Below are 18,819 nucleotides of genomic sequence, written 5' to 3' on the forward strand. Positions count from 1 at the left end.
AATACACAATTAAATCAAAGGCTATAGCAACCGCTTTAATACCCATACATTGCTTCGCATATTGCTATCCTATTCTTAAAATATAGTTACTTATTATCCACTCTAGTGTGTGCAGTAGGTTTGCATATTGTATCGCATTCCAAGGCGATACTCTTCTGACAGCCATCCGCGCTTACCCCAGCCCCGCGATTCCCCTAAATTTGTCCTTAGTTTTGGCATTTGTAAGGCAGATTCCTAGCTCTAAATGTCTCGTCCCGTACGACCATGTTATACTATCTGCCTCTGCTTACCTAGTCGCTTACCCTATTTGGTACAACCGGGTACTTTGGCCAGACATTTGACTAACCCAGATCATAGTAGTTAAACCCTAGTACCTACTCAGTTAAGTACGAATGTTGGCTGTTAGGCCCTTTCGCAACTTTTGAATACGGTGCGAGACATCAGTTACTTGGAAGAGATCGGCTGTCCGAAGCACCACGTGTTTTGGCCACCCGGAGCCATAAATCAACCCCGTGTCTTGAAACAATAACTCCGCCAACGCTCATTCTGTACAGGCAGTGCTTGTCAACCCGTGTTACCAAAATTATTGTTTCTCTTCTATATATGAATTGAATCAATAAATATATCTGTACCTTCACACATTTGGTAAATTGTTCTGAAGAGCGGTTTGAAGTTGTTAAACTGTTTCAAATGTATCTTTCGAAGTAAAAACAAAATTTATTGCTGTTTTTTTGGGTTTATGGGATTTTGATAAGAATATTTAAGAAAAACACATTTAAAGTATGGACTATCAAATAACTATGGGCCTTCAATTATTTTGTTCTAACCGCCCGGCCCGCGCCCTAATTCCTCATCGGACTTTAGTATAAAAAGTAATGTCGAATATTGAATAAAAAACAATGTTTTTTATTATATAAATAAAACACGAGTGATACTTTAATCCACAATATCCAATATCCAGTGACCGGTTTCATCGCTTTTGCGACATCTTCGAGACTGGTATCTTTATTAAAAAGTTAAATGTATTTATACAGAACAGAGGTAAGGATACATAATTCAAAGTTATATGTAAGTAAATTAAATAAAGTTATTTTTATCTTAAGGATCATTATCGACAAATTTTCTATGGGTTAACTAATGCATGGATATAATGTTATTTTAATGAGTTTAAGTATTTTATTTTATTGTTGGTGTCCCATCCTTCGTGAGTGTGGTTTTGTAAATAATGATTTCTGAAAAACAAGGATATAAATAAGGATATTCCAAATTTGTGGATTGTGGTATCACTCGTGTTTTATTTATATAATAAATTACAATGAACTTCCATCAAGAATTTTCACTTACAAACTTAAATGTTTTAAAAAACAATGTATTTATAAAACTTTCTTTAGGCAAAAACATTTAATTACGCGCCATTAATTAAAACATGAATTATTTATGAAAATAACAGGTAAATATAAATTTAATGACTAGATATTAATAGCAATAAAACAGTAATTGAAAGTAAACAGTATGCGAAAAAAAGCAAAGTAAAATAATTAAATTAACTGCAAAACAAATGACATAATGGTTAAATATGGTTGATTATGACAATAAGACTCAATCTTGTGCAAAATCCCTCGCTGCGTCAGAGGTAGTTTGTTATAAAAATTCTGGAATTTATTCGGCATCCTCTGCTTTAATACCAGCAAACCGTTGAATTTTGTTGAAAGCAGAGTATTATTACTGCACTACTGGTGTTTTAGAACAAACTATTTCATTAGTGGTAAACCGGAGGACTCCAATGTTTTTAGCGTTGATAGAATCTGAATATATGAACAAAATGACATTCATAACTCTGTTTTGCGAAAAATGTGACTTCAACCCTTTCAGCTTTAAGGTACAGAGTTTTTAAATATAGCCAGATGAGGCATAAATTTAATGAGAAAATTAGTTTATTTTTAGTGCTTTTTGATTCTTTGTTATGTTATACGAGTAAATATAATTTACATATAACAGTTTTTGAATGTTCGCTATTGGAATTTTAACTAATGAACTATAAAGGAATTTTTAAAATATAAATACGAAAGATCTCAGAATTATTAACTATGGGCAACAAATCACAAAACCAGTCTAGTTTTTATGTTAGATAATGGCAATACAGAAACCATTTATTTAAATGGACTACAATCCAACATCTCTAATTGTTTTTTAGCATTCATCTCTAATAGTAATGCATAAAAGTATTAAACATCGGTAGTGGAGTGATCGAAAATGCCTGTCCTACGCGTGTGGATGCTAATAATGTGATCCGACACCTCCCAACTGCAGATTTCGGCTGAGCCGAAATTACGGTCCGGAGTTGGCTGAAACCGAAACTTCGGTTGGTCATTGATGTTTTGACAACCATGGGGGCAACTAGAATCGATGGTAAACACAGTTATTTTCGACTGTCTTCGAAGTAAAATCGACATTAATTGACGTACGGAAATATGTTTTTTTGTAAAAAAAAATCAAGCGTCTTCATCGGTAACCTGTAATTGAACATGTTTGAAATAAAAAATGCACGCAGATTATATTTTTATACAGAAAACTTAATTTTATATATAAAATTGGAGATAAATGTTAACTTCCCATTATGATACGGGCCCATGAATTTGCTCATCTTTTAACCTTTCTGATCACGAATTTATTTATAAAATAATAAATTTGAAATTCATGTCATCGGAATTTACGACGATCTGTGACCTTCGTCGTTCTCTCTCTATATACCAGTGGCGAATGGTGATTTTATTTACAGGTAAGCTATAAAAAAATATCATATATTTGCACCTACATAGGAGGTACATAATATAACGTAAGTAATACATACTATAAATTGATATTTTTCAGTGGTTCTGTGTGATTCAACAACTCTCATCCAAAAAACCAACTCAAACGATGTAACTTCGTGATATATTATATTATATAGATATATTATTCATTACTTTAATAGATAATTTATTAAAAAATAAATAAAAAATAGCACTACGAACTCAGTCGATATTAGGTATTCAATTGAAATGTCAACTGGCCGCATTGTTTTAGTAATTAATAGTGCTAAAAACGGACGCGTGGAGCGCTATATGCCCTGCAATATGACGCATGAAAGTAATTATGGTCTTATGTCAAAAGAAAAATAGTCCTTAAGAAACAATGTTTGAAATACTGTTTTCCAAATCAAGAATCTTCAAATAATTTGTGTAATCTGCAAGTTTACTATAGGAGAAAAAACCCGCACTGAAGTTAAGACATTCAAAATATAGTAAACTTTTTTTTGTATGTAAAAATAAGCTAGAATAATCGGCTAGTTTCTTGGCTCACGGCAGGCGCTGGGCGCGCTTTATTAAAATTTATATTTATATTAAGATAAAAATACAAACGGTGGAAATGATTAAAAATAAATGGTAATTATTTATTTGTTTTTCTGTAAATAAAGTTTCAATAAAACATTATTATGGTTAGTCAAATATAATGGTAACCTGCGCCTAATCGCTTCTATACACGGTTCGCCCCTGCTATATACATGTATATATATGTACAATGTATATAATATATATGTATACGAGGATGCAGGTACATTTGAAATATTGTCTCTTGATGGCGAATAAAGTAACCAACAATTTGAGAAATAACTTTTTGGACGGTTCACGGTCGTACCAAAAAGGGTAATATGGTTGAATTTTCAGAGTTAAAAGTGCGTCTTATGGACCGATGCGTCTTATTGCCCAAAAATTTTTTTTTAATAAAAATTGATATATAAACTCTGAGGTGTGTTTAATGATTCGATGCGCCTTATCGTCCGCAAAATACGTTAAGTCAAAAAAGTCCAGAGTAAATATTTTAATGAACATATTACAACAGAGATGGAGACCCTTTTATAGAAGAAAATATTGAAGTCTAGGCATTTGCAGGGCTTGTGACCTGTCATTAGCTAGTTGAGGTAGCCTCTTTGCGCAATGCGTAGCATTCAAAAGTTTGTCTGTTCAAACATCCGTATTTTTTGGGTTAAGAGGATCACTCCTTCGTTGGGAGGATCATTAGCGCGCTTCTTCTCCAGGTCTCTAGGTTTCTTCACTAAAATATTTTTCCCAACACTGGCTGATGCAGCAAACTTCCGTGGTCATCATCAAAGCACTTTCAAAACGACGCAAATCTCTACCGAACACGCAGCTATGAGAAGTTACCTACGAATATAGTTGGGTACGTAGGAAGAAATTGCCTTAAAGCAATATGCCCGCCCTTATATGTATATATATTGTATGTATATAAAGTGTTAAATAAATAAATATACAGGTTTAAATTAAGGAATGATGACTATTGTCCATGCGATGATATTTCTTCACAGAGTATCGAACATCTATTTTTTCAGTGCCCACTTTTCAGTTCACAACGCCATAATCTTGAAGCAGAATGCAGGAAAGATGGAATATCCACTGTCGTTAAAAGTAGTTATCACGCGCCATTGTTCTTGAACTTTGCAACAATGGTGATTGGACTCATAAAGGTACTAAACCAAAATCAGTGATCAAACATCCCATTTCAAAGATAAACTATAACGAATTTTTCCGAGCACCTTAGCCTTGTACATGACACGTAAGGCTTCTAAAAACAGGGGTCCAAACATGTAAAAAAATAAAATAAAAATATTTAAAAACCGTATTTTTTTCAATTTTTCCATTTGTTGATTTTTGTGACTTAAAAAGCTAAAACCTTTATTTATGTAGGTGAGATTCATCTTCACCTACTAATAAAATGATTTGAGTTTGTCCAAATTTATCTAGTCAAGGACTGGATTTAATACCCTAGGGAGTTATTAAGATTAACAAATTAAAACAGATATAAATTTCACTTTAGATAAGAGAACATGTATGTCCGGGCATTTACAGGGTGAATTAACCAATTGGTCTAAAGAAAGTTTTTTTTTTAAAAATTTCAGGCTTTGCCTAGTATGTAGGTAAAATAATTCAATCAGATAATACTCACCCTTATCAAAAAATGTTTTAGCTCTTTAAATTCTCAAAAAGTCAACAGATGGAAGAATTTAGAAAATACGGATTTTAAAACCTAAGCAGAATATTGAATGTTACACGGCGTGTAAAGTGGCCACTCAAACCAGCCAATGACAGGTCGTAAGCCTTGTAAATGCCTTCTTCCATATTTTCTTCTCTAAAATGTTTCCTATCTCTGTTGCAATGTGTTTATTTATTATTTATTTTATTTTTTGATTCAATGATTTTAGAGATGTTGGCCTTGTAGTGTAGTAGTCAGCGCGTTTGCCTGACATGGTTGACATGAAAAAAAAAGGTGGGGTGTTATTACAATATAATGCTTCATAGTTCGTAGAGTGGCACGCGAAGCGTAAGACTGATCATCTTACCTGCATGCAACAAAAATGATCAGGATACGCTGCGATTGGTGTACCAATACACTGCACCATTAGATGCAGAATGAAGATATTAGAGATGAGCGTTTCGGTTATTTGGAAGGAGTTGTATTAACAATTACTGTTTCACAAATTAAACTGATTCGTGAAACAGTTTCTAAATAACAGTTGAAATCAGCGTAAGAAAAAACTGGTACAACTGCTGAAACAGTTTCACGAAGCAGTTTAATTTTTGAATTGAAAGAAAGAAAATTCGAGGAAAAAATAATAATCGTATGATTTTTCAATGTTTTGAATTTCTGAAATTACTTCGCGTGTGACGTCTCAAGTTCTCTTCCGCTTCCTCTCGGCCAGCTCTGCCGATTGGCCCGTTGACGGTGAGTAAACCGGAAATCTTCCGCAACTCTCTTTATTATTTGTTTATTCACTCATCGCGTCGTCGTTGATTCAACTAATGACGTCATTCAAAGTTACTCATTATTAAAATATTTTTAATTTTTTTCCGTACATTTTCAAAAAACCTTGCTGTATAATTTAACGCTCTATTTTTTTTAGGGTTAAAAAACTTTTCGTAGGGCTGAAGTTCCTTATTGTTTGCTTTTGCAGCTTAAATAAAGATTTTCGTTCGCAAAATTCAAACACTTTCGTTTTTGGTAAATGAATTATTTGTCGATTTTCTGTTAAATCCGTTGCTTTTCTATGTAAATGCGCATACGTATGAACGAAGCGACGTGTCCTTCCGTATAGAGAAGTTAGGGCTATCAATCAGCCATGATCTGAGAATGTGAGCCATTTGCTTCCATTCAATGTTTCCTTTTTATTCTGAAAGCCCTCTCGTATTTTGAAAAGATCTTTCCGTTTAAGTACTTGATAAATGTCATGCTTATTTACGCTCAACTTTTCACGGTAGTGTGAGTAGGGGCGGATTTTGGTTAAGAAATGCCATCAGATCCTTTTTTGGATTAGAAAACACTATGATATTTCAACTTAAAATCTGTTCATTATCACAAAAATTTCCAAATAAACCAACCAGCCAGCCGCGTGATACCCGACGGAGAATATCCTATTTCATACATATCATCTTAATCTAAACGGCTCAGTCAAATTAAAGTGTAATGACATTTATTAGATTCGTTAGTACCAATTTAAATATGGCAATATTTATGTTTTTAATTTTTTTATAAAACTCAATAGTTGATGACTTCAATAAAAATATCAATAAAAACGCCTCGGTTAATATATTATTTAAACAAAAAAAATAGGCGTTCTTATAATTTACCCGAATATTTCAATTTTGGTGACCATTTTCAACAAGTTGTAAATAACTCACATTTAAAAAATGGAGATCAAGTTGGGATAGAGTGGGGTTCGAACCTCGGACCTCTGATCCGGAGTCAGCAAAACTAGCCACGGGACCACAACTCGAATCAAATAATTTAGTAAAACTTGATAATTTTATCAAAATCATTATTTAAATTTAGCGAGTACTCTCAGGTAAAATTTTTGCAAAAAGAAATCAAATGGAGATTAGTCGGTCTCGTGGTGTACTGGTTATTCCGTTTGCCAGGCGTTAAATAAATAAATGTAAAACAGTAAATATCGATCAAATTTAACAATAAAATATAAAAATTGAATAGTATTTGCAGGCGTTGCCTGGTATGCAGGTAAAATAATTCAATCAGATCCATCTCTGTTGCAACAAATTTAAATATGAACAAACTCCCTAGGGAGAAAATCCAGCCAGTCTGCAAGCACTTGGACATACTCAAAACATTGTTAAATTGTTTTTTTTTTTTTTTTTAAATTTCTTATCATCGTTATCGTAGTACAATGACTTATGTGGTTATCTTCGATTTACGTTTTTTTTTGTTGACATTTTATGTCACAACCTGGTAAGTACAAAGGTATAACAATTAATACTACTGTAAGTTGTATATTTTTTCAACCCTGGAATATAAAGCCATCATTCTAAAACCTTTTCTCGATCAAATATAAAAGAAAATCAATGTCTCATTTTTCGCACTTCCGTCGTTGTTTTACGATCACGACGATATGTACGGCGTTGCTTGTTGAATTTTATTTTATTTTTCATTTGATTTAACCCCTTAAATATTTAATGAATGCGAAGGGAATATTTCAATCTAGATGTTCACGGGAATTATGATTTATGACTTATATTTGAACATCCATGTGATCCGAATTCCCCGATTTCTTTCCGACAACCCGGTTCAAGTTAAAAAGTACAGTAATAAAGTTAATATAAAAATGCACTAAAAACATTTCGATTTTGGCCCTGTTTCACGTACGCACACTATAAAATTATAAATGCCTATAAACACATACACTGTAGCCTCGACGGGCGCCACCAGTCTACTTAAAGGGTAAAGCGAAGGGGGAGGGTATAACAGCCTTAACCAGAACACACCCACACACCCCCGCCCGGGTATCCAGTTTCTAGATAAATCTATCCGGGCGTTGACGCTTTTTTAATACCAATTCAAATGGCGGATTTGGCATTGTCGTGGGTCCGAACCTGCGGAAAAGTACGAGCTGTGGAAGTGCAGCATCCAGCGACACCGAAACCAGACCAGTTATGAAGGAGAAGATGAAAGGTATCGATGATAGCAGGACACCTATTGCTAAATTTTCTTCAAGTGGATCGGAGGGTCTGTTGACGAACGCAACAATCCGCCTTCTCCTGGCGAGTTTTCTGTGGTCTCCTTCTGACCCCTTCTTCCTGATGGAGAAAGCAGAACAGCGCCCCCCCAGCAAGGAAGCTTAGTTGCAGACCATCTGTACGGGGGGAGTGTTCCAGATGCCCCGGAGTGAGGATGTCCTTATTTTAGGACAGTGTTTCCTACGGTGGGGCGTACGCCCCACCGGTGGGGCTTAACGCCTCAGAGGTAGGGCACCACGCTTCAGAGATGAGACACGTCGGCATTCTACATATAAAGAGGAATACTCATCGGTCATACGAAAAATGCCTGAGATGTACAAAATTGAAATATACGCCAAATTGTACTTAAAATAGAATGAAACCCGTTACAATTTCAATAATTATCTAAAAATGTTTAATTTGTTTTTTTAAAAATAATTTCAGTTATAATATATGTATTATAATAGGTTTTATTTAATTTAATTAGGGATTCATATGTTTGACTACATTACATTTTGCCCCGGATCACTGAGGTCAGACTTGAAAGTGAACCATTTTTTTATTGAAGGTCCAGCACTTAGGTAACATGTGCCGGGGTCCCTAACTAGGACTTCACTTTTACAGCGCGTCTGGAACATGTCCATTTTTACAAAAATGCAAATTTCAATTCACATTTTCTATGCAACCTGCCCCTAGCCACAAACAATATCGTAAAAAGCACCGTTTTATTGTCGATTCTTCGCCAATTTGTTACACGAAGGCAAGATGATCACCCTTGCGTTTAACCTGCCACTTCAAAGACTAGGAAAGGTTTTAGGATGTGTTGATGCAATACAATTTTTCATTATGGACGTTTTGAAATATTCATAAAAATAACAAAAAAACGGTTTTAAATATTAAAATTTCGGAACCGTCCTCGACATATTGCAAATCAATGTAGGTAGCAGAAAATGGAAATTAAAATTTGGGAAAGGGGGGTTCTGTGAAAGCTCGACACTAAAACGAAACCACAAACCGGTTCAGTAATTATTTTTTTGTAGTTAATAACAAAACAAAATAAATAAAAAATGTTGAACGTAAAATGTACCAAGCTTTGTCTTTATCGTTAATAGTTGAGATAAATATGACGTATTTCTGCATTATTGAACATGAGTCATGTCCTTATCTCTGTCACGTCTAACTTTTCTTTATCGCAAGATCCTTATCTCCTACCGTCCTGCCGCAACCATTTTTCAATAACAATAAATAATCAATAATAATAAATGTATTGCAATTATTTTCTAGCGATTATTCTGTTTGTGCAATACATCGTCAATATTTGTCTCTTTTAGTTTTAATTCTTCGTCAATTACGCGTGAAAGAGATTCATTTATTCATTCAAAATTACACTCGTTTAAATATCAATGAATTTATTAAGGCTTTTTTGGCTATGTCCGTGTCAAGCCAAAATAATTAACAATAAAAAATACATAGTAAAATTAATTAGATTAAATTGTAATGACATGTAATGCTATTGCATTCTATTGAATAACGATCCAGAAAAACAAGGCATATATAATAAATAATAAAATTAAAAGAATACTATGCAACAAAGATAATCAGATATAAATATTAAAATACAAATTATACAAATTTAGATTCATACACAATCAAATATATAAAATTATAGTAGCATTAAAATCAACAAAATAATAGTAAAATATATTAGAATTGAAATAAAAAAACAAAATATTAGTACCATTGGAATCAATAGAAAAAGAATATATACATAAAAACAGAATTGAAATGATTTTTGAGATATGGTTTCTAGAAACTCACTTTTACAAAAATATTTATTTATTTATTAATTTACACGTCCTATGGGCTTTTACATATATTAGAAATTACATTCAAGTGCAGCAGTGAAATATAAGTATGTAAATTTAGTTAAAATTAAAGATAACATAAGAAAAGCGAAAAGATGCAATAATAAGTAAAAATCAGGAAATGTACCAACATAGGTATAGGGTACATAGAAAAGTATTTAATAAATTTACATATGAAAACATACACACATACATATACATACATATAAGTTTATACATTATTATAGAGATACATGAGAAAAAAAAATAGTAAATAAAGAACAATACTAAGAAATTTTATACAAATTAATTTATAACCTTTTGAATACTTAACCTATATTTATATAAAGACAGACGAAATATATCAACTCAAAATATACATACTCATTACCTAGCCGGTGTAGTCTAGGTATTGGTGAATTGTAATAATAATTGTGACTGCCAGGAGATTCAAAAAATATACCTATAGAAATAGAAGAAATAGGAGTAATAAATAATATGCAAAACAATAGTAAGTACTAAATTAAATAATACAAAACTACATAATGAAAAAACATAAATACATCAAGATACATAAAAAGAAAATAAAAGTAAAAGTATGGAAGGAAATTTTGTCAATTTTTGAGAGATTCGTCAAGTTTTGCTAATTGCTAATCTCAAACATAAAAAAAATGACAACCTCGTCCCTATGTTACGTCGATGCAAGAAAGCAACTATCAAATTAAAACGCCATATTTTACACGCTTGTAACGTGTCTATAATAATGAGAAAGTCTATAAAAAGCCCTACGGGAAATTAGATATAAAAGTGTATTCTTACGCGCGGTAAAATTTGAGCGTTAAGTTGTACGGCAAAGTTTTTTGAAAATCTATGAAAAAAAAGAACTACTTCACATGACGTCACTAGTTCTTCCGTATCAACCAATGGTAAGAGAGTTGTGAGTGGCTTCCGGTTTACGGTACGTCAACTGAAGAATCAGCATAACTGATCGGAAATAAGGGGATGAGAATTTGAGACGTCACACGCGAAGTAATTTCAAAAAATTGTAATTGTAACTTTAAAAAATTGTAGCGCTGATAATACGATACATATATATATTTTTTTAAATTTGGCTTACTAAGGGAACGGCATTCTTAATCCGCCTGGGCACGGAGAAAATAATAGCCCCTTGAAACTTATAAGGTCGCATCAATAAATAAAATATGAAAATAGACCATGTTCGACAAAAGCGGATATTCATGAATGGATTGTCTTTCTGAAATTGGTCGATAACGTCTCTCCTTGTGGACGCTTCTTTACTTCACAAAAGTCAACAGATCGAATAGGTGAGGAAATGCGGGTGTTTAAACATAAGCAGAATGTTACACAATGTTAACAGTGGTCACTTAAACCAGACAATGACAGGTCATAAGCCCTGTAAATGTCTAAGCTTCCATATTCTCTTCTCAAAAATGTTTTCCCTCTCTGTTGCAACCAATTTAGTTTATTTATTTATTTTTGCACCACAACAGGCCAGGAGGCCTAATTACAGTGGTGAATTACATCACAGAGCACCCAGGCTTGAGAAAAATCACGTTTTAATTTTTGTGTTCTCACCGGGAATCGAACCTGGAACCTCCCGTGCGTGAGTCAAGCGTCTTGACCACTACACCACGGAGGCCTAAACCAAAAAAAAACACTGTTGCAATAAATTTAAATATGAATGACTCCCTAGGGAGGAAATCCAGCCAGTCTGCAAGCATTTGGACATACTCAAACATTGTTGAATTAACTACCTGGTAAAAGAAGAAGTATAAAAATTGGAAAATTGTTTTCATGCGTTGCCTAGTAGGTGATTTGGTTCAGCCGCATGATAAAGGTTTTAGCTCCTTTACTTCACAAAAGTCAACAGATGGAAGAGTTGAGGAAATAAGGATGTTTAAATATAGGCAGAATGGTGAAAGTTACACAGTGTGTCAAGTGGTTACATAAAACAGCCAATGACAGGTCATAAGTCCTGTAAATGCCTAGTCTTCCATATTCCCTTCTCAAAAATGTTTTCCCTCTCTGTTGTAATAGAATAAATAGATAATGTGATCAATACATAATGACATAACACACATCAGAGTTTTACTAGGGCTGGCTGTTTTCTATAAAATGTACATCTGGGGTTGTATGGTAAGTTAAACTTTAAAAATCATTAAACCTTTTTATTTAAGTAATTATAGTAACCAAATTCCGAATATTGAATGTATTTGTAAATCGTTGAACAGAGTAGATTCAATGAAATATTTGGGAATTTATATAGATGGGAATTTAAGATGGACTAATCAAATTGATCATATTAAAAATAAATTGAAAAAGCAAATTTACTTTTTAAAAACTATAAAATTTACTAACCTAGAGAACTATAAGAACTATTTCTTATAGTTTTAAAAATGTAAATTAGCCTAAAAGAACTTGTAAAAATATATTACGCAATAACTCAATCAGTTTTGGAATATGGGATAATTGGATGGGGATGTGCAAATGACACTGATCAAGCAAATAATAATTGAACAAAAAGCTTTAATAAAAATTATCTTAAGAGTCCCAATAAGAACTAGCTCCCTCGGTATATTTTAAAATCTTAATGTAAAATCTTTAAAACAACTTTATGTAAAAACTTTGTTACTATACGCATGTAAACATTATTCTCTACCTTCCGTTACAAATACAAGAGTTACTAGATACTCCACCTTGATGCTGCAAAAAAATAAATACAACCTTCGGTCAAAGAGGATTGACCTACTACTCGGTTAAAGTGTACAAACTACTTTCATTATCCCTAAGGACAATTAGTAAGTTCTCAAAATATAAAATTGCTATTTAGAAATGGATAGTGGAGGTGGGTTGCGCACGGATCGATGAGTGGATCAAGTCAAATAAGTAAAACTGCACTATGCACTGTTTATGAAAAAAATTTTAATTGGTCTATATAAATTGGTTATGTTTTTTATGAATATTTTTGTTTTTTATTGTTTATTATGTTAATTATAATTAGGTTAATTGGATTAATTATGTTTTTTTATTGTTATTATTATGTTAACTTTGTTAAATAGCTAATCTTAGGCATGTTTCACATTTTGTAAAATGTTTTCCTCGGCACGGGACACCCCAGTGAGGGAACATTATTCTGTATAATAAAAGAATACAAACAATCTAAAAGTATAAATAAAATATAAATTTTTAACATGCACTATTTATTTTTTGTCAAAGTAAAAAACATTCCAACTGTTGTGTAGATTCGATTATTCACCCTTTTCACAAAAGTGCTATGATGTCAGTTGCACTTTTCTATGGCTGGCTGCTTTCTGCATACCTTCGTTCAGTTGTAACGCTGTCCGGTTGAGTTCAGATAAGAATTAGCCGGTCAATATTCACTTACATATACACATTATATTCTTGAATGCCGAAGCACCAATTTTTATCAAAGCTCAACCGGTCAGTATCAAAACATATTACCGCATTCCTTCCGTGCGCCTTGAACATAGACCCTGTCTAGTCTATACATAGTATGCGGTTATTGCTTAAAAAGAAAAAAACAAAAATGAGCCTTCCAAAATAGATAACAATTCAATGGAATTATAAATTATTACAAATAACGTTCTTATATTGCAAATGCAAACCTATCTTATCATAAAAAGATAACGTTTACTCAGAGAATACGTCACAGATATGATATGTATATATACATACATATATACATAATATATAAACGTAAATTCTTTATTCCATAGTTTTATTCGTAGTTTGCAACTCATTGGATCACTATGACCTCATCGGTATTTTTTTTATTATCATGTTTATAAATGTATAAGTGTAAAAAAACGTTTAATAGTTTTTCAGTTTATAATAATTGAAGAGTAATTTTTCGTAGTGGCCCAAGTCAAGAAGATCGTTAAGAGAAAAACAGTTTTTTTTTTTTTAAGAAGAAATATTAGCGTTCTTTTGATTTACCCAAACATTTCAATTTTGGTGGCCATTGTAAATAACTCACTAGAAAATGGAAATCAAGTTGGGGTAAAGTGGGGTTCGAACCTCGGATCTCTGATCCGTGAGTCCGCAACACTAGCCACGGGTACACAACCCGATTTGGGTATTTGTGTTTTGTGCGTTTTCATCAGATCAAGTGACATGTCAAAGTGGTTTTTGACTCGAGTCGTGCAATCGGGTCAATTAAATTACATTTTGGAAACTTGCCATTATTAAAATGCGCATTAAAATATGAAATTTCCAGACGCTTTGAGGAATAATGTGAATTTAGTATCGGATTTTAGTGACACTTAGTGAAAAAAAAATCGCTGGTTGTGTAGCTTATAATCGGGATTTTAACGCCATTCTTGCTTAAATTCATAAAGTTTGACTAAGGACTGTTTGAAAAATCACTCTTCAATTTTGTGTCTGTTTATTAAAGTATTTTGAAGCGAAACTGTGCGGATAATTTATGTTTATTGCAATGTTTAAGTGATTTTAGAATTCAAATCCAACGTGCTTTTTAAATGATTAAGATACTGATTTTTTTAAAGTTTGAAATGGTTTGACGTAAGATATTTATTGACAATTCTTGATGGAATTCTATTGTAAGGGAAGGTGCCCATTAGAGGTTGAAAGCGCTTATTGGTCAAATAAATAAGTTGAAGTGTACTAAGTATTTTAAACTTAAAACTTACTTTTAAATGCAAGTTTTTATATCGTTTAATGAGTTTTTACACAAAAAATGCGAACTTTGAAAGTGTATAAAAATATCTTTATTAATTAATATTACGGTCTTATGGTCCGACGCGTCTTATCGTCCGCAAAACCCGGTATATTTTATATGTGAACTGTAAACTTTGAAAGTTGTAAAACATATCTTTATTACTTAATATAGCCATATTTTTCAGACCATTAGACTATTTTTTTTTTACTCGGAAAATTCAACCAAAAATAAGGGTGCGTCTTATAGTCTGATGCGTCTTATTGTTCGTAAAACCCGGTATATTTTATATTTATACGAAGTCTACACAGGTTAAACATGTTTATCGACATCATCATCGTCATCGAACCCTTATCTGAGCCTAGTGGTGCATAGGGCATTGCATTGTTAAATCAAATGCACTATATCTGGATTATCTATTACAGGAAGGTAAGGCGATCAGTCTTACACTTCAGGTGTGAGTTAAGGGACAACGAAATAATTCAGTTGAAAATCACCTTTAAAAATAAATATTTTATATTAACCCTCTCGGGAATCGAACGCGGGACCTCAAGTATGGAAGGCAAATGCGCCAGCTACTAGACTACGGGGCGGAAGTTTCTTTACTCGATTTCTTTTACAAGGATTTTTATCTGAGAGCAGCCGTCGAGGCAAAAACACTCGTCCAGTAGCTCAATCACAAACAACTGTCGACTAGCTTAAAAACATGCTAAATATTTGAGCGATTACAGTGAACAATTATGAACATGCTTAAGTTATTGCAGCCATAAGTCAACGCGTGTGTAATTTCTAAGTCAACGCTCGTGTCTGTTTGTTTTTTGTTTTCCTCATAAATAAATATAGTTCGTCGGAGAAAAACCGGCGTTTACTATAAAAAATAATACAATTTATTGCATTTGAAAAATAGTAAGAAGTATCTAATACAAAAAAGTGAAAATTGAATTACAGCTATTATGGCGACTGCTTTTCTTGATATTTAGCTTGCCAACCGCAGGCTAAATGCAATAAATAGCATGATAAATAATAAATAAATAAATACAAATATCAGTTTTGGAATATTTTCCATATTTACATCGGTGAAATTCAAATATGCGGATTATGCGTCGCAAATCATAAATATTTTGACATTTAATATTAGGTGTTCACGGATGTTCTATTGTGATCGCGAATACGATAAACAACCATGGTGAGAAATTGTTATCACGTCGCTTATTAGCACGTCGATAGTTATTTGTGATTGAGCTACAGGGTTCTGGTTTTACTAAACACACAAAACTGTTTTATTCATCCGCCCGGGCACAAACGAAATCTTTATAAAAATGGTATCTGGTTTAAGTGCCAGCTTGATGCACTGCGTAACATTCACTATTCTGCCTGTTTCCAAATCCGTGCTTCAATTCTTCATCTGTTGATTAATATGAAATTAAAGAGCTGAAACCTTTGTTGAAATGGGTAAAATTCATTAGACTAAATTATTTTATCAATGGGCAACGGCACTTTATTTATGTTACCAATATTAAGACGAAGCCTCTGATTGAACTTTATGAAATGTATTTATAGTATCTTACGAGGATAAAACACGGGAGGCCATTTTTTCCCGTTTTGAAGTTAAAAATGCAGAAATTACCGCAAAAAGCTATTTTACATGTGAATATACACACATTGACACATTTCTTTTACATAACGTTTCCCGTTATTTAAAAGAAATGTGTCATTATTGTGAAAAATAATAGGAAGTAAAGTCTAAACTATTTATTCAATACGGCACTAAACATTTTTCTTGCGGCACCTAACATCTTTGTTGCGACACCAAACATTTTTATTATGGCACCAAATATTTTTTCTACGCCACTCAACATCTTTGTTACTCAAAATTATAACAAATGTATGTTTATTTCGTTGCAGGGCATTGTAGGTGGCGCCCCCCCGCGAGCGCGCGCGCCCCCATCAGCCATGGCGGCCAGCGCTTACCACGCGCCCTGGGGGCCCGGCCCGCCCGCACGCTACCCGCCCCCGCCGCCGCAGTTCCCGCACACGCACCACCCCCAGGTGAGGGCATCCGGACACCTCATTTCACCTGCCAAATCTCCACAATTTTTAAGCATAAAATCTGCTTTGATTAAAGCATGGAGAATGTCAATTTCATAAATTTATCGGAATATGCTTGTGGCAATCGTGTTTTTCTTCTCCAGTTTAACAGCGGGCGCGTACCGACGGCCTCCCCCAGCAACACCACCTCGTCCTCCTCCTCCGGGACGGGCTCCCAGACCGGCACGCAGAGCACGTCGCTCAGCAACCCGCCGGGCGCGCTGCTGTCCCGCACCAACCTCTACATCCGCGGCCTCACGCAGACCACCACCGACCGAGACCTCGTCACCATGTGCCAGCAGTGAGTATTGTCCCGGCACCCGCTGCTGTCCCGCACGCGTATTCGTCAATACCCGACGCGTCACTATCATTCGCTTTTGGCCTAACAAAGCTCAGCCGAAATCCAGTGAGAGTTATATCTAGAGCCTTCGCAGGAACTGCAGATTGAACCAACACCTTGCTAGAATGAACCTATCCGAAACTTCTAGATGGAGGTTCTGCAGTGCAGATGAGGAAACACCTATACGCATTCTATGTGAATGTGATCCTTTACATCATTAAAGGAGCCTCATCCTCGGGGGACCACTGGTTAAACCCGAGAATGTCAAAGAGCTCGCCCTCTACCTAATAGCCGGATACTTTACGGATCTGGGCTTGGAGAGGGAGATTTAGCAAAATGCAAACTCTCGCCTTCCAGACAGTAGCCAAGCTCTTTATAGACCTAGGCTTGGAAGGCGAAAACTATTCACGAGGACCTGTCACATATTTTTATAAAATTTATTTTTTAAAGTTTTGTATGAAAATATTTTTCCACAATATCCATATTGATTTTGAAAATATAATTCATCATCATCATCATTCCCTTTCCGCGTCCAATGGTGCATAGGGCACCGCATTGGTACACCAATCGCAGCGTACCTTGATCATTTTTGTTGCATGAAGGCAAGATGATCAATCTTACGCTTCAGGTACCAGTCCAGGGACTATGAAATATTCTGGTGTGACAACACCCTTTTAAATAAATATTTTATATCAACTATGTCGGAAATCGAACTCGAGACCTCTCGCATGGTAGGCAAACGCGCTGAACATTACACCACGAGGCCGACTTAATTTTTTAATTAATCGATAATTATTTTTTCTAAATCCATTTCATATATTTTTGTCGGTATTCGTAGTATGTGTATACTTTACTATTGGGCCTCCTGGGCCTCTTGTGATGGAAAAAAAAGTTTTTATAATTTGTTACATAAAAGAATCCTTGCCTACCCCTTTAAAAAAGGTGGTGGGCAAACTTTGATGAAGTTATTTTGAGAAAATTATATTTCTGACTCCATGTTAGGTAAGCATGGCCTTAAGGGATCCGAATTAAAACAATTAAACGTGACTAGCTTTGAAATTCCTTTTGGAGTTCTGCCAGGATCGTGTTATAAGGTCAGATAACTTTACCTTTTAACTCGTTACTCTGGACCTCATTTTGGAATAATTCCAATGAAAGCAAATAACATCTACCCACTAAAAAGAAACGACAACAAAATGGCCGCCCCGTGCCGCGGTGCAGTGGGCAAAAAGCTTGCCCCACTTATGGCGTTTTCGGCTTCGATTCCTGGTGAGACGACAACAATAGGGTATTTTTACAAGCCGGAAATAGCGTTTAAAATATAATATATATTTTGACCGGGTTTTTACGATTCGAACAAGTTTTCAATTATAATTTTCAGTTTTAAAAATGGGCACATACAAAACGGCCCGCAGTTGGCACACGTCATTTTGACGTCACGCGTTATGACCGCTGACTGCGCTTCTAATAAACATTGCGTACAAGTTTGGCCCCAAAACGTTATACGTGTCGTTTGTCCTACAGGGCGCGAAACGTCTCGTTTTCGAATGATTCAAAATACGCGTATTTAAAACCTTCCTGGAAAATTTATCCGACGTCACACGAAAAAATATTACTACTGTTATCATCGTAATTTTTTGCGTATTTAAAAATAAAAATAATTTTGAAAAAACTTGAAAAGACCCCTTTAAATTGTGATTTTACTCAACTTTTGTTGTTTTAGTACAAGAAATAGAAAAAAAAAACAGTAAAATATTCGTTTTCTCTGTA

The 18,819-nt window shown here is 34.1% G+C and overlaps 1 protein-coding gene across 1 annotated transcript in view; it reads left to right on the forward strand.

Moving 5' to 3' along the window:
* Positions 1-18,819, forward strand: part of shep (RNA binding motif single stranded interacting protein alan shepard) — a 122,386-nt gene that overhangs the window by 75,602 nt on the left and 27,965 nt on the right. The window contains exons 3-4 of the mRNA XM_088232511.1: positions 16,527-16,670; positions 16,814-17,010. Coding sequence (XP_088088637.1) covers positions 16,527-16,670; positions 16,814-17,010 — 341 coding nt within the window. The remainder of the gene's footprint in view (positions 1-16,526; positions 16,671-16,813; positions 17,011-18,819) is intronic.

The sequence above is a fragment of the Micrasema longulum genome, unplaced genomic scaffold, assembly GCF_059751315.1.
Source record: "Micrasema longulum isolate JH-2025_06_02 unplaced genomic scaffold, ASM5975131v1 h1tg000993l, whole genome shotgun sequence".
Lineage (NCBI taxonomy): Eukaryota > Metazoa > Arthropoda > Insecta > Trichoptera > Brachycentridae > Micrasema > Micrasema longulum.